This window comes from Dama dama, chromosome 20, assembly GCF_033118175.1.
Source record: "Dama dama isolate Ldn47 chromosome 20, ASM3311817v1, whole genome shotgun sequence".
NCBI classification, from domain to species: domain Eukaryota; kingdom Metazoa; phylum Chordata; class Mammalia; order Artiodactyla; family Cervidae; genus Dama; species Dama dama.
The window spans coordinates 17,795,820-17,814,626 of NC_083700.1; the positions used below are offsets into that span (position 1 = coordinate 17,795,820).

At 49.0% G+C, this 18,807-nt stretch overlaps 3 protein-coding genes across 7 annotated transcripts; 2 read left to right on the forward strand and 1 right to left on the reverse strand.

Moving 5' to 3' along the window:
- Positions 1 to 3,401: 3,401 nt before the first annotated feature.
- Positions 3,402 to 5,555, forward strand: JTB (jumping translocation breakpoint). The gene is made up of 5 exons (XM_061120753.1): positions 3,402 to 3,869; positions 4,016 to 4,053; positions 4,251 to 4,333; positions 4,784 to 4,863; positions 5,245 to 5,555. The coding sequence occupies exons 1-5, from the start codon at positions 3,787 to 3,789 to the stop codon at positions 5,399 to 5,401; spliced, it is 441 nt and encodes a 146-aa protein (XP_060976736.1). The 5' UTR covers positions 3,402 to 3,786; the 3' UTR covers positions 5,402 to 5,555.
- A 241-nt stretch (positions 5,556 to 5,796) lies between these two features.
- CREB3L4 (cAMP responsive element binding protein 3 like 4) lies at positions 5,797 to 12,573 on the reverse strand. 4 transcript variants are annotated; one of them, XM_061120749.1, is made up of 10 exons: positions 11,268 to 12,573; positions 10,357 to 10,534; positions 9,881 to 10,127; positions 9,621 to 9,736; positions 7,569 to 7,661; positions 7,093 to 7,199; positions 6,907 to 6,975; positions 6,725 to 6,809; positions 6,437 to 6,533; positions 5,797 to 6,304 (listed from the first exon to the last, which is right to left on the reverse strand). In XM_061120749.1, the coding sequence occupies exons 1-10, from the start codon at positions 11,327 to 11,329 to the stop codon at positions 6,111 to 6,113; spliced, it is 1,248 nt and encodes a 415-aa protein (XP_060976732.1). In that variant the 5' UTR covers positions 11,330 to 12,573; the 3' UTR covers positions 5,797 to 6,110. The 4 variants fall into 4 exon arrangements, with proteins under 4 accessions (XP_060976732.1, XP_060976731.1, XP_060976734.1 ...); XM_061120748.1 differs by having other exon boundaries at positions 7,569 to 7,664; XM_061120751.1 differs by lacking the exon at positions 11,268 to 12,573 and adding an exon at positions 10,742 to 11,237 and having other exon boundaries at positions 7,569 to 7,664.
- A 1,831-nt stretch (positions 12,574 to 14,404) lies between these two features.
- Positions 14,405 to 18,467, forward strand: SLC39A1 (solute carrier family 39 member 1). 2 transcript variants are annotated; one of them, XM_061120755.1, is made up of 4 exons: positions 14,405 to 14,476; positions 15,191 to 15,409; positions 15,579 to 15,709; positions 16,817 to 18,467. In XM_061120755.1, the coding sequence occupies exons 2-4, from the start codon at positions 15,223 to 15,225 to the stop codon at positions 17,471 to 17,473; spliced, it is 975 nt and encodes a 324-aa protein (XP_060976738.1). In that variant the 5' UTR covers positions 14,405 to 14,476; positions 15,191 to 15,222; the 3' UTR covers positions 17,474 to 18,467. The 2 variants fall into 2 exon arrangements, with proteins under 2 accessions (XP_060976738.1, XP_060976737.1); XM_061120754.1 differs by lacking the exon at positions 14,405 to 14,476 and adding an exon at positions 14,579 to 14,945.
- Positions 18,468 to 18,807: the final 340 nt, after the last annotated feature.

An 18,807-nucleotide genomic window follows, 5' to 3' on the forward strand; every position in this document is an offset into this window, starting at 1 on the left:
TAACGACTGAATAACAAAGAAGCAAAACTACTGACATGAACAAAAAACTTAGGCTTGAGTTCCCTTAAGTATACATAGACCCTATTTGTTCTTCACAGTATTTTTTTTAGTTTCCAATATTTTTAAGAAATATTGTCTTCTAAATAGCATTTGCACTGTACAAGTGCTTGTTCAGAAAAAAAAATTGAACAAATAGATTTTATAATTAGATGGTTTTGTAGAATTTGCATTTTAATTAGTATTTCTATAGTCCCCTAAATATGCTCCATAAATTTATGCTTATACCAACATTATATAAATATGCTATTGCCAGCACTATTTTTTAAAATATTTTAAATCTTTGAAAAGGAAAAGACATGTTTTGATTTGCATCTGTTTGATTAGTAAATTTGCAATTTCTTTTTAAAATTTAAATTAATTTTTTTTTAAATTAATTTTTAAATTGAAGGATAATTGCGTTACAGAATTGTGTTGGTTTCTGCCAAACATCAGCATGAATCAGCCATAGGTGTACATACGTCCCCTCCCTCTTGAACCTCCCTCCCAGTTCCCTCCCCATCCTACCCCTCTAGGTTGTTACAGAGCCCCAGTTTGAGACCCCTGAGCCATACAGCAAATTCCCATTGGCTATTTTACATATGGTAATATAAGTTTCCATGTTACTCTCTCCATATATCCCACCGTCTCTTTCCTACCTTCCTCCCCGCACCACCCCCCGCCCCCACCCCACTGTGTCTATATGTCTGTTTTCTATGTCTGTGTCTCTATTGCTGCCCTGCAAATAATTTCATCAGTACCGTCTTTCTAGATTCCATATATATGTATTAGTATATGGTATTTTTATCTTTCTGACTTACTTCACTCTGTACAATAGGCTCTAGGTTCATCCACCTCATGGAACTGACTCAAAAGTGTTCCTTTTATGACGAAGTAATATTCCACTGTATGTATATACCACAGCTTCTTTATCCATTCATCTGTCCATGGACATCTAGGTTGCTTCCATGTTCTAGCTATTGTAAATAGTGCTGCAATGAATTCACAGTGTTTTTTTAAACAGCAAAATTATCTCACAGACTTGATCTTTTACCAAGATGATGAAAATGTCAGATTTGGTTTAGACAAAAGTACCACTATAAGTTTTACTCAAAGATATGATCGATGTTCAAGGCATTTAAAACATCCCCAAGCCTACGGTGTAGAAGTGGATAGCACAACCCTGGAGTCATCAGCAAAGTCTTTTTGTGTGCTGCTGTTTCTGCTGGTAAAAGACAAGATTCAGAAAAAAAGAGTATGACAGTGCCAAGAGAAGGACTCAGAAAATTATTTGGTACATGAATTAAGTATCTAAGCTTCAATGGGGTAATAATCCTTATTATCTGTGGCTTATATTTGAATTCTGTACTGGAGCCCAGCTAGTTTAATTCACTCAAGAGATGAGAAAAGACTTGCATTTTGTGAATCCCGGGAAGAAGACTGACTGGCCTCTTTGTCATACCCCAGAGTGGATATTTTAAAATCCAGTTTCAGCATAGGGAACCCTATTCAGTTGCTTGGTACAACTGGTGGGACTGAGTAAGGAGTAGCAGAATACTATGTTTTGACCAAAACTTATCATAGCTAAAAAATCCCGAGGGGAAAAAACCCCATGCCCTACTTTCTATTACATACAACTATTGACAAATAATACACAGACAAACAGTAACCTAAAGGGACAAATTAACAGTTACCAGCAAAATTAAAACTCAGCCCTCACCAGGCTGTTGGTTTCTCATCTCCCACCCAATGATCTTTCCAGTCTGTTAGTTCTTGTCCTTAAGCAGTCAGATTTCAGTCTGATGGGAAGACAGAATTTACGGGACATAGCACCAGATATACTGTTTGTTTGTTTTTTTGGCTGTGCTGTCTCCGTTGTGAGCAGGCTTTCTCTAGCTGTGGTAGGTGGAGGCTACTCTTTGTTGCAGAGCACAGGCTTCTCATTGAGGTGGTTTCTCTTGTGGAGGAGCACAGGGTCCAGGCCCACAGACTCAGCAGTTGCAGCATGCAGGCTTTAGAGCACTTGGGCTTCAATAGTTGCAGTGTGGTCTTGGTAGTTGTGGCTCATGGGATTAGTTGCCCTGAGGCATGTGGAATCTTCCAGGATCAGGGATTGAACCCGTGTCCCCTGCATTGGCAGGTGGATTCTTATTAATTGGGCCATCGTAAGAGTCCACATCACACATAATGTTAATTTCCAAAAGTGCTCTAGCCCTTATGGCTGTTGGGGAGAGTAGCTGTGGCCTTTAGACTAGAAAGACTTCTTGAGGGAGGAGAGTTTGGAGCAGAATTAACAAGGAAAAAGTATGGGAATAATTTCTTTGATCTTGAAAGGCAGGATACAGATTATTAATAGGGCCTAGATTTACTTGAAAGTGTTAGTTGCACAGTCATGTCTGACTCTCTGTGACCCCTGGACTGTAGCCCACCAGCCTTCTCTGTCCATGGAATTCTCCAAGCAAGAACGTTGGCATAGGTTGCCATTTCCTTCTCTGGGGGACCTTCCTGACCCAGGGATTCTTCCCGACCCACATTCTGCCAAGGTTTGACTTCACAGGGATGGAAAACAGGCACAAATCTGTGGTCTGGGAGTTAAAAGTCTGGGCTTAGGTCTCAGCTCTCCTACTAGCTGTATGATCTTGGACAAGTAACAGACTGAGCTTATTCCTTAAACAGGGACAATACCAACTGACTCGATTATAGAAGAGAATCAAAATGAGCTAAACCTTAAATTCAAAAAGTATGATAGAAATGTGAGGCAATAGAAGAGAACAAAGTATTTTAATGAATATTTCCTTTGCATCTTTCAATCCCATGGACATGTAGCCTGGTGGGCTACATGGGGTCACAAAGAGTCGGATACGACTTAGCGACTAAACAACAAGAAGGTCCCATCTGAGTAGAACTGAGTGGGAGCCCAGAGACAGGGGAAGCCTTCACATTCACAAAGTTTCGGATATTGCTGCCCCTTGAGGGAGGAGAAAGTAACAGTTTTGTCTTCATCTCTGGAACGCCAACTCAGCTTCTCCCCTTGATCATCGCTCAAGATGGGAATGGGGAGGAGAGTCAGAAAATCGGATGCTTAATTGTGAGTCCTCGGGTTTTAAGGAGAGAGGAAAGTCCTGAGAGGGAGAGGTATCGTTCCTTTTCATGTCTCGCCGTTGACCACAGGGGCAAACAGGTGACAGCCCAGGGAGCTACTGCAATGCACGATAGCCTGACAGCCGCCATCTTCTCCGTTCCCGCAAAAAACTACCAGGACCAGAATGCAACGGTGTGCCTAGCCAAAGGGTCGCAACGCGCCGCACAAGTGCAGGGAACTCCAACTCCCAGGGAGCAGTGGGCGGAAGACTACGAGGCCCGTCAGGCCAGCAGCGGGCCTCCGCCTCCCATCACTGGCCTGGCTCTGGAAACGGGCCCGCGCCCAGGATCCTCCGCGCGCAACATGGCAGCACCGGGAGCGGAAGCGGAGCCGAGGCAATGCTAGGGCCGTACGCCTCCCGTCAGGACCGTATCGGTCGAAGAAGGAAACTCACGGTCCTACCCAACAAATGCGTGTTGCCTTTTCTCGCCGTGGCCATGGGGGCGTACTGACAGAGCCTTTAATCTGATAGGCAACTCCAGCATTTCGCAGCCCTGAGTTGGAACCTCTCGGAGGACTGCCGTGTAAGCGCTGACTCTGCGTTCCGACCGAGGCACGAGGCCAGTGAGGCAGGTCCCTCTGTCCCGACAGGTGCGACACAGCACTCCATGCCTGCGGGCGCGGGGAGGCGTGGCCTCCCCCAGGGCCACCACCTCTGCTGGTTGCTCTGCGCTTTCACTTTAAGGCTCTGGTAAGGAGGGGCTGAGGGCAGGGAAAAGGAGGGGATGAGAGGATGGTAACGTCCCCAGTCCCCGAGTCCCAGGACCGCGGAGGTGGGGGGGCGGGGTTCCCTGTTTCTTGGCTTCTGACTCTTGCCCCTTCCCCCCTCCGCTGCAGCCAAGCAGAGGCTCCCGTGCGGGAAGAGAAGCTGTCAGGTGGGTGATGGTCTGGAACTCGTCTCTCCTATAATTTTGTTTTGACATCCTCCCATATTCCGAGAGATGAGGTGGGAAAGGGCGGTACTACGTGGGACGAGGGCATTCAAAACTGTGCTGGGAAGTTGATGGGCAGAATTTAGGGGAGAAATATTTTCGGAAGGAAGTCTGAGGCTTGCATTTCTCTTCCTCTCTAGTGAGCACCTCAAATTTGCCGTGCTGGCTGGTGGAAGAGTTTGTGGTGGCAGAAGAGTGTGCTCCATGTTCTAATTTCCAGGCTGTGAGTATCTGTTTTCTCTCCCTTTTTTCTCACATTGAGTCAGACTGGAACGATGTGATTGTCTAAGGTGTGCCTTTGCGTTGTCTTTTCATCTTTTTCCTTGAAGTCTCAGTGTAAGTCCAAATCTGAACTTGTCTTCCTCCTGAAAATGTGCCTGTTTCTTTCGAAGTTAATGGCAGCATTCAGCTAATAACCGTGGTCTGCTCAATTTTAATCTAGTAGGCTCCAGAACCTGCCCTTGCCTCTCCTAGGCTGTTGAGCCTGAAGGGTTGTTACTGACACATACTCCTGGTCATGTAAACACCACCCTGTCACCACCCAGGAGAACTCCTCCTCAGTTCTCAGTTGCCTACCAGCCCCGAGCCATAGCACTTTGGACACCCGCTCATGGTGCCCTGCTTCTCCTGCTGCCCCTTCCTAACATGTGTTGTGATGCTTTCCTCCGGGCAGAAAACCACCCCTGAGTGTGGTTCCACAGGATATGTGGAGAAAATAACATGCAGCTCATCTCAGAGGAGTGAGTTCAAAAGGTGAGTGCTGTTTCTCTTCTTGAATCCTCCTAGATTACTTCCTCCTATGACTTTAGGTAAATACTCCTGCCTCTTCCTTTTCCTCTGGAGGTAGCATGGCATATTGGAAAGGGGAGGGGATTTGGAGCCAAATTACTTGAACCCAAGTCCCAGCTCTACTCCCATGTTTTCTTATCAGTAAAATTGGTTAGTACCAGCTCTGTTTATCTCACTAAAAATTAAATATTTGAGGGGGATTAATATACTGTAAACACATTAGAAGGCTGACTCTGGCATCCTCTCTTCGCCACGGAGACACCTTCATTAGGAAGAAGCAGAAGGGAGAACAGAGGGGAGGCACTCTGATCTTTTCTGGGGATAACTGTTTCTTCTCACCCTCAGCTGCCGCTCAGCTCTGATGGAACAACGCTTATTCTGGAAATTTGAAGGGACTGTCATAGGTCTGGCCTTGGTCTTTGCTTGCCTTGTCATCGTTCGTCAGCGACAACTGGACAGAAAGGCTCTGGAAAAGGTCCGGAAGCAAATTGAGTCCATATAGCTACTTTCTCTCCTTTCACCTGGGTGTTAGAAACCCTGCCTCAAACAGAAGGTAGAATAAACTGACTTGCGCCCTTGGTGCTAACCTTGCGGTAGCACCCCCTTTCACTCCTCCATCTAAATAATTAATGAGCAGAATAAAAAGAGTAAAATCATTTCCTTCCCTATCTATAATTTGGTTTGGGGCAGGAAGGCATGGGGGGGTAGTGAGGGAAAGGAGGTAGTGATTTTAGGCCCCAGTTTATCCAGGTACCTATCTTCCTCCTCTTCCACTACTTACTTAAAACTCCCCCTATCTATAATTTGGTTTGGGGCAGGAAATCATGAGGGGGGAGGGGGAGAGAGGGAAAGGGGGTAGTGATTTTAGGCCCCAGTTTACCCAGGTACCTATCTTCCTCCTCTTCCACTACTTACTTAAAACTGTCAGCATATAGTTTTACCAAAAAAACTTTATTTCTTAGCCAAAACATCAGTTTCCCTTTAACCCTGTCCTCAAAGAAATAAAATCACAGATACATGATGAAAGTATTTGAGCTTCCCCGTGACATAGGCCAACTAAGCCATGGGGTACAGACATCAAGGGCATCCTTATGGGATTCAGACCCCTGAGGCCAAAGAGCCCTGAGTGGGAACCCCAGGAGGAAGCAGAGCAGTAGCAGAGCCCTGGATTCCTTATTGTGATTGGGAAGTGAGCCAGGAAGTGCGACAGCTCACATTTCATCTGCATGCGACACAGTTCTGATGTGCCTGCTGGGGCCTGCCCTCCCTCCCACCTTCTCAGGCAGTGTCCTTGTTGAGCTGTTTGCACCCTTGGCCCCGGGTGGCCCCTCCAGTCTGGACTCTACCACTGCGTTTTCAGGATTCTCTGTCATGTCCCTGTGAGTAAGGATGTTTCTGGAAATCACTGCGGAGGGAAGGAAAAAGGGCAGTAGAACAGTGCTCCCTCCCTTGGTCAGGGATCCTAGAGAGGACAGGACCTCCCTCCCACTTCTTGACTACCTAGAAAACAGAGTTCCTTCTTGCCCTTGCCTCTCACCTCCATGAGGCTGGTAATCCTCAGGCCTGGCTTCTGGCAGGCCCTGAAAGGGGCTGAAGCTGGGCAAGATGATGAGAGCCAAGGAGAAAAGAAGGATCTGGGAAGAAGCAAGAGGACACTTGTGCTGTGGGGGCCATCAAGGAAGGGAGCAGAGGGCAGAGTGACTAGGGGGCAGTTGGGGTCATCAAAGATGGGACAGTAGGTCTGGCTAGGAAGTGAGCATAGGGATGGAAATCTGGCAGAAGGTGGAGGAGGTAAGGGGGGAGATGGGAAATAGATCAGTGGTACCAGAACACAAGTGCTAGTCTGGGCAGCTTTGTTGGAGGTTTGGACAATAAGCATCTGCAGCTGGCGGAGCTGAGTCACCAGGGAGCTGGGAAACAGTGAATGAAGAGTTAGATCTCTTGGGAACCAGGGCCCAAGAGCGTGTGCAGCACACTTCCCCCAACACGCAGACTGTTTTCACTCACATGTTGTGCCTCTCTAGCTCCTGGACTTTTTTCTGTAGTTCCTGGTTCTGTGCAGCACAGGCAGCCACCCTAGGGAGGGCGGGAAGGTAGGATAAGGCTTGGTAATCATGTGCATGCCTGACCTCACCAGCCTTGGTAAAGACAGGGGCCCAGACGTGAAGCAAAGAAATGTGAATTCAAACATACCTGCTCTCTAGGCCATCAATGTACTCTTTTTTCCGCCGCCGGCTGTCCTGAGCTGACTGCTTGTTACGGATTTTCCTTCTGACCTTCTTGAGAACCCTCTCCTCTGCCTGGAGGCCCAGGGTGTGTCAGTCCTGGGCCCTCAGCCTTCCCCAGCTCCTCAACTTTGTCCTGCTCTCCTGGCTCCTCAGAGGCCTTGATAGGATTGCAGTATTTGGGATACCCTTTGGGGAAGCCTGTTACCTTGGTGACGGGCAGGTGAGAAGGTAGGGAAACGCCGCCAGCTGTCCTGAGCTGACTGCCTGTTACGGATTTTCCTTCTGACCTTCTTGAGAACCCTCTCCTCTGCCTGGAGGCCCAGGGTGTGTCAGTCCTGGGCCCTCAGCCTCCCCAACTCCTCAACTTTGTTCTGTTCTCCTGGCTCCTCAGAGGCCCGGATGTGGTCACAGTATTGGGATACCTTTTGGGAAGCGTGTTACCTTGGTGAGGGGCAGGTGAGAGGGTAGGGAAACGCCTTCCTGTCCCAGCAGCCGCTTCTCCTCTTCTGTCAGGAACAAGGTTTGACAGGGCAGCTGCTGGGGCATGAGAGAAGATGAGAATGGAGAGAGGGTCATCCCATCCTCAAGACTGTTCCCCTTGCATGCCTCCTGGGGAGTGTGTCCTGTTTGCTCTGAGGAATAACAAACCATGAAATGAAATGAGGGACAGGGACCTTAATTCAGACAGACTCTCAGTTCAGCCACAGGGACTACCTGAGGCTGACTAGGGAAAGAGGAGGCGGTTTTGTTGTATTTTTTGTCCACAGACTTAGGCCCTTGGCAGTCTGACCAGGCTAGAGAGGACCTATTCTGATGCACGTTTCTGCAGACCTTAGGAGTATCTGGAGAGGAGGGGGAGTAACTCACTAAGGTAGAGTCTGCTTAATCTTATGGCAGACAGATGATTCATCTTCAGCCATTAACTTCAATTTGGCAGTATTGCGGTTTACTGTCAGCCACAAGGAGATCCCTGGGGTCCTGGCTCATTCTCCCCTCAAGTCTGAGCCCTACTTCTCAGACTGAAGTTCTGTTCCCTCTCAAAGAATGCCCCAGAGGCAACCAGACTGAACAGAGTATGTGGGGAGGGTAGATGGTATCTGGTTAATGTGAGCCCATCAACTGAGTAGCTTACTTTTCTAACTAATACTCCTTTTTGAAAGATTGATACTTCACTTTGTGACTCAAGAGGAAATTGCTTTTTGCCTTCTGATGATCTTTGACTTTTAGCTAAACCACTCTACCTCTGACTTTTTCTGATGTTCCCGTCTTGCTTCTGATACTGTTTGGTGCTATATTAGAGGGGTGTCCCTCCCAATCCACCTAATCAAAATCTCTGAAAATGAAGCCTAGAGGGTATTTATTTATTATTTTCTTGGCTGTTCCATGTAGCTTGCAGCCTCTTAGTTCCCAAACAGTGATCGATTCCATACCGCCTGCAGTGGAAGCCCTGAGTCCTAACCACTGGATTGCCAGGGAATTCCCCTAGAAGATTTTATCTTAAAAACAATATCAGGGCTTCCCTGGTGGCTCAGTGGTAAAGAATCTGCCTGCCAATGCAGGAGACATGGGTTCAGTGTCTGATCTGGGAAGAGCCCATACACCCTCAAACCTGTGTCCCACAAGAGAAGCTACCACAATGAGAAACCCGCTCACCACACTAGAGAGTAGCCCTCACTCCTCACAACTAGAGAAAAGCCTGCACAGCAATGAAGACCTAACACAGCCAAAAATAAAATTAAAACCAAACCAGGACTTCCCTGGCAATCCAGTACAAATGCCCTAGTGTTTTTGATGCACACACAAGTTTAGATGCCTCAGGCTTTTTAAGATTCCTCATCCCAAGATTCTAAGATGCTTGGCTTGGCTTCTGGTCTCAGCTTCAATTACAGATTTGCAGGGAGGCTAGAACTTACTCCCTGCCTTTTGCACACAAGAGTTCTTTTCAAGATGGAGGAACAGTGACCTGGGCAAGGCCCCCTCTTCATCCTCACTGCAAGGAACCAGCCCAACTCCCCTTGGGAAGGTATGTGACATGTCACACCCCTATGCTGTTAACTATGGGCAGTGGGTGACTGCTGAACTATTGTTCCAGTAAAAAGTGTAATTGCACTTGCTTCTACACCCTGTGCCCAGTAACCAGTTGGATTCCCAGGCGGCCTATCCCATTTCCACGTCCTGGCTCAAGGCTGAGACAGTGGCCCTAACTGAGCAGACAGTGCACACAGGACCAGGCTTTCTCCTGAGCCCTATCCTTGGATTCCCTCATCCCACCCTCTCCTTAACCGAAACATCACCCCCTTAACCTCAAGGGCTTCTGTCTCTCTTGTCCATTCCTGCTCTTACAGTTGCTCACATCTCTCTGGCATTCAGGCCCAATGCCACAAAAATGGGGGCAAAGACAGTGTTCAGCATCAGTTTTCCCCTCCCTCAACCCCTTTCCCCCAGTTTTGTGTATCAGACAGTACTGAGTCCAGTTGACTCCCCAAGACTCACCAGGGCTGCAGGAGGCACGGCGTTTACAGTAGCTGCTGTGGGCAGGATGTGAGCATCAGGAGGCAGCTCACTGACCACACAGGCCTCAGGCACCATAAATGGGGGGCTCCACTGATCTGAGGGAGACATAAGTGGCTGGGAGAAAGGATGTAGATGGCCACAGGCTCTGGGTAGTGGCATAGGTTGGGGAAACCCCCTTAACTCCAGGGTTAGGACTGGACCTGGAGGGCCAGTGTCCCCTCCCCACAAAGAACACTGACCTAGTTGGATGGAGATGAGCCCTACAGCTGGCCCGGCTTCCCCCTGCATCCTCTCCAGGGTCCCTGTCTCATAGACAACCTCATAGAGGGCAGGGGAACTGGGTGGCTTGGGGGCAGGGGGACTGTCTGGATGGCCAGGATCCTCGGAGATTCCGCTGTCACTGCCGGGAGATGCTTCTGAGCAGTAGACTTGATTGGGGTCAATGAAAAGTTTCAGGAAATCTTCAGGCTCACTCTCTTGAAGACCCTACAGTAGAAGAGGGTGTGAATGTGTATAGGGAAGAATTCTTGAAGTCCTATTAATGTCAAAACCAGATCAGTTTCAGTCCCTTCTGTCCTTGGACATGAGGGTAGTTACAGCTCATGTCTATTTTAGGGGCTCTGTCTTCAGACCTCTAAGTGGAAACGGAAGCCTCTTGCACTTCTTATCACAAGAGTTGTCTCAACCCATACCCATTCCTATTCATCACACTCACACAGCCATGGCCCCCACTGCACTCCCAGCCTTGCAGCCCCTGTTCCTGTAGCCTAGTCACTGGAACTTCTGAAGGTGGACCATGGAGTCCCAGCTCCAGGAAAGATCCTGTTGAGAAGACATCTTCTGGAGGTTCCAGGCACATGTCCAGCAGGTCAGGGGTTCTGAAATCCATGGTTCTGCTGGGAGGCGGGGGCGGGGGGGGGGCAGTTGCAGAAGAAGAATGTGGGCTCCCCCCCTCCCCCACCCCACAGTTTCTGAGCTCCTCTCCCTTTTCCATTATACCCCTTTCTCCCCTGTGCAGCCCCCTCAAATGTCAGCCCAGCCATCTCGCCTTTGGCCTTATCTCTCTGGTTCAGACCAACAGGCACCCCCCTGAGTATTACCTGTTTCGAAGAGCTCAGCCCTGCCAAGCCAGCCTAGCTCGTTGATGGCCCCAAACAGTACACCTTTTCTTTCTTCCAGGATCTCGCATCCTGGACCTGCCTAGCCAAACCCCGCCCCCAGCCTTACACTACAGAAGTGGGTTGTACCCAGCCAAGAGCCACGATAGAGAAGCAGTATCTGGAGCAGGGGTTTAGAGGCTTGAGCATCCACAAACCGGACTTAAGACATCAGCCTGGCCCCTTCTGCCTCAGTTTCTCCTAGTGACAGCAGATCTTCCTGAGGGTTTGATGGCTCCTCAGGGAAGGCTAGAGACGGTTGTGAATGGAGCACAGGACACTTGGTGCCTGTTCTCTAGCCGTCAGTTTTACAGACAGGAGACTACGGCGGGGCTGAAAACAGGAGAGGTGTCCATAGGACTGCCGAAGACTGACAGAGGCATCCCCTCCCCCACTCCATGGCGCTCTTCCCCCAGTTGAGTCTGATTGGAAGCTAAAGAGGGGCTGTGCTTTGAGCCCATGGGATTACCGTCTGGAGGCAGGCTCCTCCGTAACTGGTGGGAATTGGCTGTCAGAGTGCAGCCAGAGCATTTATTTGTCTGGTAGGGATTTGGTTCCGCGGCATGAGAAGGAGAGTAAGAGCCAGAAGACTTACAGTAGGGAAGGGGGTGGGGTGAGGGGAAGTTCCGGGAATGTGGGCAGAGGCTTGGTTTGGTTTCACTTGCCACAAGACTCCGAAGCTCTAGGCCGGGAGTAAATAACCAGACAGCGCTTTGACTTTGGAAAGTCGTGCAATTGTGGGTTGTCCAAATCCATAATCCATGCATTATGCTATTGATAAAGAACAACAGTTATGTGTACACACTCACAGGTTAACTAATGGAGGGACAAGGGTCTAGAAAACTGCAAAAGGTTAAAATACTCAGATTTGGTTTGGGAGTTTGACTTATATTTTGCATATAGTTACAAGTAACAGTATGCAGTATGTGTTCTGCATTTGTATAATTTACAATTTTACCAGAGGAGACAGATAACATGACACAAGTGTAATAATACCAAAAGTCGGGACATTTTGCCTTCATCTAGAGACTGATGACCCAGGAATTCTCTTTGAATAAAATAATGGGGACTTCCCTGGCAGTCCAGGGGTTGAGACTTCCTGCTCCCAATGCAGGCAGTTCAGGTTCATTCCCTGGTTGGGGAGCTACAATCCAACATGCATTTGGGCACGGCCAAAACCAATTTTTTTTAAATGGAGCTATACTGATTAGGTATGATTTTCATCTGCCTCCCAATAGTACTTCAAATAAAGAATAGTTCAGTGAATAAAGCACACAAATTTGGGGCATATATCTGGAGAAAACCATAATTTGAAAAAGATACATGCACCCAAATGTTCATTGCAGCAGTATTTACTACAGCCAGGACATGGAAGCAACCTAAATACCCATCAACAGAGGAAAGGATAAAGAAGATGTGGTACATAAATACAATGGAATATTACTTAGCCATAAAAGAGAAAAATAATGCCATTTGCAGGAACGTGGATGGACTTTGAGGTTTTCATACTGAGTGAAGTAAGTCAAATACAAATATCAGATCACTTACATATGGAATCTAAGAAAAAGGTACAAATGAACTTATCTACAAAACAGAAATAGAGTTACAGATGTAGAAAACAAATTCACCATTTCTAGGGCATAAGGGAGGGGGAGGAGTAAACTGGAAGATTGGGATTGACACATACATACTACTCTGTATAAAGTAGATAACTGGAACTTCTCTCGTGGTCCAGTAGTTAAGACTCTGCTTTCCAATGAAGAGGGCATAGGTTCGCTCCGTGGACAGGGAACTAAGATCCCACATGTCTCAAGGTATGGCCAAAAAATAAATAATAAAAAAATAGATAACTAATCAGGACCTTCTGTATAGCACGGGGAAATCTACTCAATGCTCTGTAGTGGCCTATATGGGGAGAAAAATCTAAAAAAGAGTGGATATATGTATAATTGACTTTTTTGCTGTACACCTGAGACAACATTGTAAATCAACTATATTCCAATAAAGAATTTTACATCATAACTTAAATAAAAATAAAGCACAGAAACTTGGGATGTGGATTCAGAGTTCAAATGGGTATTCTTCCTGTCAAAATTTAAATAGGTTGAAGGTAAAGAGAAGAATAGGATCTAATCATTATTGAGTAACTGATATATGGTCAGGCATTTTCATGTTACCCATATCATTCTCATAGCAATTGACAGCTGGCAGAGGGAAGTTAAACGATTTTCTCAAGATTACTCTTGTTGACTAAAAAAATTGCACTATCTAAAAGCTCAGAATTATGTTTTATTTGGTGGTCTTTCTGAGGCCCGGGAGGCAGCCTCTCAGATAGCTCTGAGGGACAACTCCAAAAAGATAAGGGAGGAATCAGGATACATAATTTTTGCAACAAAGACTAGGAATTCAGAACATCAAAAGATTATTATTAATTAAAGAAAACCAGATATCTCAAGTTAATGAATTTAGCACTTTTCTATGTATGGAAAGACATTAAACAGTTTGCGCTCATTGAAATCATTACTTTGATTTGCACCTTAGCTATCTGGGGCCACTATCCTATTCTTTCCTATCCTGAGTCCTCTCAGGGGTTATTTTATGGACGTGGCTGCAGTGACTCGGCTTGGCAGCCGGGCAGCCGATTCCTCTCCATTTTGAGTTCGCTGTGGGCTCACCACGCAGCTGTAGTGGCTTGATGGCTTCAATAACCTTTGTTTACTCATACGGGCAAGCAATGTTTTTCATTTATACTTTGTAAGTAGCTGAACCAAGATTTGAATGACTTGGTTCATTCAAGGAACAGAAAAGAGGCTGATGCAGCTGGAGGGAGAGAAGATAGAGAGATCCAGGTGAGATTGGAGAGAATCCTGGCCAGCTGCCTTGAGGCATGGTGAGGGTAAGCTGGGGTGTGCGGAGAGAAGCTCCTCACCAAGTGGGGTTTCAGCAACTCCTGAGAGGGGTCCCACCACTTTACCCATTTGAAGGCAGAAGGCTGCACACAAGTCAGCTCCCACCATAGGTACTTCAAGATATACTCTCACTTTGCTAGCCCCCGCTTTCAATTCTTGTCTTTTTTTCTTCCTTGTGGGTGCTGGCAAGGGAAATCGAGCAAGTCAGTCAGTCTTAGGAATGGAATGCTTTCCCTTTGGCGCCCTGGTGCCCAGAAGGGGATCTTGGAATCTTCTAAAAGAGATAAGAAGACTTTGGCTCAAGACCAGGCAGATATCCTCAGAGATGTGGGAGGTGGAAGACGGGAATGTGGGGGTGGGGTATGGAGCATCATCTTTGCCCGCGGAGAAGCATCTAGCTTTCTCTTTTAGAATCTACAAAGGATCGAAGCCTTTGTAGACCAGTCAGGTCCGCGGGTCTGACCACCACAGAGACCAAGGCTCTCAGACTCTAGATACTCCCTGAATTCCTTTCCCTTGCTCGGCCCCCCACCCGCAGCCCCGCACTACCCCAGATCGCCCACGCCTCCGCCGGACTCTGGCTGCCGACCTCTGATTGCTCCTAGCTCACGTCACTCCCAATCTGGCCCCGCCCTCTAGGCGCTGTCATTGGCCACTGGGGGTCCGTACGCGGTGGACGCGGGGGGAGGGGGAAACGAAGGGGAGGGGGCGGGAATTCCCGACTCGAGGCCGGAACCGAGCGGATGCCTTGTAGTGAGACCCTCCAGAGGTGAGTGCTGGCTCCCAGGAAGCGGGATCGGGGTCGGCCACCCAGACCTCCCCGAGCCTACGAGCCAGAGTTCCAGCTCTCGCATTCTTCTTCAGCTTCCCGGCACTGTGGTGGCCTCAGACCCCGCCTCCCAGAGCCCGGACTTCCAGACACCGCCCTCAGTTGTTGGGTCAGCCCGTTCCGGGACCCAGGACTCCTAGGACCCCTCTTTGGTCTTCTTTCCCGACATCCCAGCCCGTGGCTTGCAACAGTCGCTCTCTGCTTTCAGAGGGATGGCGCTGGGGAAATGGGAGCGGGAAAGCACCCCAAGTCGCCCTGTTCAGGTGGTCCACGAAGCTGTCCTTGACATCTCTTCTTGAACCCCTTTCGCTTCATCCGTTTCTTCCTGGAGAGGGCGGCTGGCATCTACTTTGCTTAAAGGAGCCCAGCTCCCTAGTTTTCTGGGCGCCTCATGTGAAAGAGTAATGAGGTATTCACACAGCCCCCATGCCTCAGTTTCCCTCTTGCTAGGTTCCTGAATAAGTCACTTGAAAGGGATCAAATAGGGGAAAGAGGAATAGCCTCAGGTCAGGAGTGGATGAGTCACACTGGGATAGGGAAGATCAGAAAGTGGCTGGGATGAGGGAGCTGCATTCAGGCCACCCTTCCCTTTCCCTTCATCCCATATTTCCCTTGTGAAATATTTCCACTTCCCCACTCACTCTGTCTTCCTAGGTCTGAGAGTCATTGGAGCTACCACAGCCACCATGGGGCCCTGGGGAGAGCCAGAGCTCCTGGTGTGGCGCCCTGAGGCAGCGGCCTCAGAGGCCCCAGTGCCCATGGGACTGGAGGTGAAGTTGGGGGCCCTGGTGCTGTTGCTGGTCCTCACTCTCATCTGCAGTCTAGTGCCTGTCTGTGTGCTGCGGCGGCCAGGAGCTAACCCTGAAGCCTCAGGTAAGCCTCTCCTTTCCCCTGTTCCATGGATGCTTGGCTTAGGGAAGGCCCTGGTGTTAAGGAAGTGGACCTACGGGGGGTCAGCAAGAGTGACTGTTGCTTTGATTGGGTAGTGGGGCCTAAAGAGGGTTCATTTACCCATTCCTCTCTGTGTTCCACTCCTGCCCAGCCTCCCGCCAAAAAGCCCTGAGCCTTGTAAGCTGCTTTGCGGGCGGTGTCTTTCTGGCCACATGTCTCTTGGACCTGCTGCCTGACTACCTGGGTGCTATAGATGAGGCCCTGGCGGCCCTGCACGTGACGGTGAGCCCTGGTCATCTGCATGTGACCCTGTGTATGTGGGTGTTCAGTCACGTACCTCCAGGAGAGGTGGTTTGTATGGATCTGTTCGTGTGTCACTCTATGACTGTACGAAGACTCTTGGCCTGTGACGCCATGAGCTGTGATTTTTAGTCACAGGGCAGCACAACTCTGTGGGTTCTTACCCCCTCAGTCCTTATGTGACCTCTGTGTACCCTTTGAGACAGTGTGAGGAACCTTATTACCAGGTGCATGATCTACTTTGTGGGTGTCTCTAGTTCCAGCCTCCAGGAAAATAATAGCACTCCAAGAATCATCTTTACCCTCTCAGCACTTTCCTGAAGGGTTGGAGATAGAGGTCCCTACAGGCCTGGGATGGGTAGGAGTCAGTTTCCAGGGCCCTGGTGTTCCTATAGCCCAAGGAAGAAGGATATGGGGAAGATCATGTCCAAGGCACAGAGCAGTCTTATTGGAAAAACTGAGACAGTTGGAGGAACTGAGGAAGTAACACTGACTGTAACCGTTTATGTCTGTGACTGAGTGACCTGTGTCTCTGTGTGACTGTGTGTAAGCCTGATCGTCCCTGTGACAGTATGTGGCTTAGCGTGTGAGCACTTGAGAAAGAGGGCCAGGGTGTGGCCTATTTGTCACACTTTTCTACACCAGTGACTTTCAGCTCTCCAATCCACCCCCCCACCCCCACCCCCCAGGAAACATTCAGTAATGAAATATTTTTCGTTGTCCCAACTCAGGGAGGGAGGGCTTGCCTTGCTACTAGCATCTAATGAGTATAGGCTAGGGATGCTGCTAAACATCCAACAGGGCACAGGACAGCCCTCTACAACAAAGAACTGTCCAATCCAAAATGTGAATAGCACTCAAACCGAGAAACCACGGTTTCCATGTCACACTGGGAGTGACGGCATAATCTGTCCGCCATGTGTCACTCAGTATATGACACCACGTGACTCTGTTTTTGCATGACTGAGAGTGGCTCTGTGTCTGTGCCGGACCCCAGGTCCGTGTAACTGGGACTAAACCCTGCATCTGACTCTTCCTCTCCCTTCTTGGCTTGTCTCCTGATCTCCATGCTGTCCCCTCTGCCCACAGCTCCAGTTCCCTCTCCAAGAGTTCATTCTGGCCATGGGCTTCTTCCTGGTCCTGGTGATGGAGCAGATCACACTGGCTTACAAGGAACAGTCGGGACCACCACCTCGAGAGGAGACGAGGGCTCTGCTGGGAACAGTGAATGGTGGGCCACAGCACTGGCATGATGGACTGGGGGTCCCACAGCCAGGCGGAGCCTCATCAGCTCCCTCAGCCCTGCGTGCCTGTGTGTTGGTCTTCTCGTTGGCCCTGCATTCAGTGTTTGAAGGGCTGGCAGTGGGGCTGCAGCGAGACCAGACTCGGGCCATGGAGTTGTGCCTGGCGTTGCTGCTCCATAAGGGTATCCTAGCAGTCAGCTTGTCCCTGCGGCTGCTGCAGAGCCACCTGCGAGCACAGGTGGTGGCTGGCTGTGGGATCCTCTTCTCATGCATGACACCCCTGGGCATTGGACTGGGTACAGCTCTGGCAGAGTCAGCTGGGCCACTGCACCAACTCGCCCAGTCTGTGCTGGAGGGCATGGCGGCTGGCACCTTTCTCTATATCACCTTCCTGGAAATCCTGCCCCAGGAGTTGGCCACTTCTGAGCAGAGAATCCTCAAGGTCATTCTGCTTCTAGCAGGCTTTGCCCTGCTCACTGGCCTGCTCTTTATCCAAATCTAGAAAGCTCCAAGACAGGCAGGGAAGGTTGGGTATCACGTGCCCTTGACCTTCCTCCCCCTCTCCCAGTGTGTGGGGAAAAGGAAGGAGTGGGGAAGGGAGGTATTGAGGGCCAAAAAGTTCTCTGGGAGATAGGCTTGGGGCCTTTGAAACTCTTTGTCCAATGAGAGGAAATTGGGCAGACAAGAGCCTGACCCCTAGGCCCAAGGGACAAAAGATGGTCAAGTCACTAGAGATATGATCAAGGGACATTAGTATTGGGGAAGGCAGTGTGTGCCAGTATCAAGTCAGACACTACACATAGGGACAATCGGATACTTGTAAGGCTGGCGGTGAGCACCCAACTGCTGTAGGAACAGAGGCATAGAGAAGGCATAGGCTGAGTTGGCAGTCCTACTGGTTCTAGCCCATTTCAGCCCTCTTTCACTTGGAGTGGTCTCCTCCTACTTTTCTTAGCTCCTACTTTCATATCTATCTTCCTCTTCCCTTCTCCCAGGGAACTAGTGCCAAATGGCCTCTTCCTGCCAGTTTTGGTAACCTCCTCTGGCTTCTCCAGTCCTGCTCACTACTCTATTTTTAAAGTGCCAAATAAATCCCGTCCCTCTTTCTCAAAGCACAAGTGAAGGTGCTGAGCCCTGGCCAGCACATCAGTGGAAGGGGTCTGCTTGCTCCTTCTTTTGGTCCCAGATAGTGAGCTGTGGTAGAAATGTTTGCTGAGCTGGGGTTGGGGGCATGTTGGCAGAGTTACCATCCCCCACTACTATGCTGCACCCTAGGAGTACTGAACATGCACATGGTGCCCCAAGCCTAGATGATAAACACTGAGCTGCCAAAATTTTTTTATATACCAGAGGATCCCAAGGGGGAAGGGGAAGGCTCACCCCCAGGGTTATTTTTTTGGGGGGAGGGCTATGCATAGGGCCATGTTCTCTAGAATCTATTTTACTAACTGACCTGTTTTGGGAAATGTTACCCAAATAAAACAAGTTTCTATACATCTGTTCGGTATCTGATTTATTTGTCTTGGGAAAGGGGTGGGCACGTGGGGAATCGAGAGAGTCTGAGTTTCGGATGTTTAGAGCTGTTTTAATATGCCTGGTCTTACTGTCTTCGTTCAGGCCCCTCTAGTCCCTTTCCTAGAAAATGACCAAATGTTTCCTCTTGTCTCTTCCTGCTTCCCTCCCTGTCTCCACCCCTTCCTTTTCCTCCCGTTTTCTTTTTCTCTCTTTAAACCCTCGCCCTTCGCATTTGTAGGCTCTGGACCAATGTAGAACTACTTTTCCCAGTTTGCCCCACGCAGGGAGGAACCGAGGAGGAGGAGCAAAATCTCCGGGTCC

What these genes read in the sequence shown, in the direction of transcription:
- SLC39A1 (XM_061120755.1), top strand. Translation starts at nt 15,223, where the DNA reads ATGGGGCCCTGGGGAGAGCCAGAGCTCCTGGTGTGGCGCCCTGAGGCA. An exon ending in AGCTAACCCTGAAGCCTCAG is followed by an intron (nt 15,410 to 15,578) that starts GTAAGCCTCTCC and finishes ACTCCTGCCCAG; the next exon opens with CCTCCCGCCAAAAAGCCCTG. An exon ending in TGGCGGCCCTGCACGTGACG is followed by an intron (nt 15,710 to 16,816) that starts GTGAGCCCTGGT and finishes CTCTGCCCACAG; the next exon opens with CTCCAGTTCCCTCTCCAAGA.
- CREB3L4 (XM_061120748.1), bottom strand. Translation starts at nt 11,329, where the DNA reads ATGCTCTGGCTGCACTCTGACAGCCAATTCCCACCAGTTACGGAGGAG. An exon ending in GAGGAGCCTGCCTCCAGACG is followed by an intron (nt 10,535 to 11,267) that starts GTAATCCCATGG and finishes GCCTCCCAGCAG; the next exon opens with AACCATGGATTTCAGAACCC. An exon ending in GCAGTGGGGGCCATGGCTGT is followed by an intron (nt 10,128 to 10,356) that starts GTGAGTGTGATG and finishes CTTCTACTGTAG; the next exon opens with GGTCTTCAAGAGAGTGAGCC.
- JTB (XM_061120753.1), top strand. Translation starts at nt 3,787, where the DNA reads ATGCCTGCGGGCGCGGGGAGGCGTGGCCTCCCCCAGGGCCACCACCTC. An exon ending in GCTTTCACTTTAAGGCTCTG is followed by an intron (nt 3,870 to 4,015) that starts GTAAGGAGGGGC and finishes CCTCCGCTGCAG; the next exon opens with CCAAGCAGAGGCTCCCGTGC. An exon ending in CAGAGGAGTGAGTTCAAAAG is followed by an intron (nt 4,864 to 5,244) that starts GTGAGTGCTGTT and finishes TCTCACCCTCAG; the next exon opens with CTGCCGCTCAGCTCTGATGG.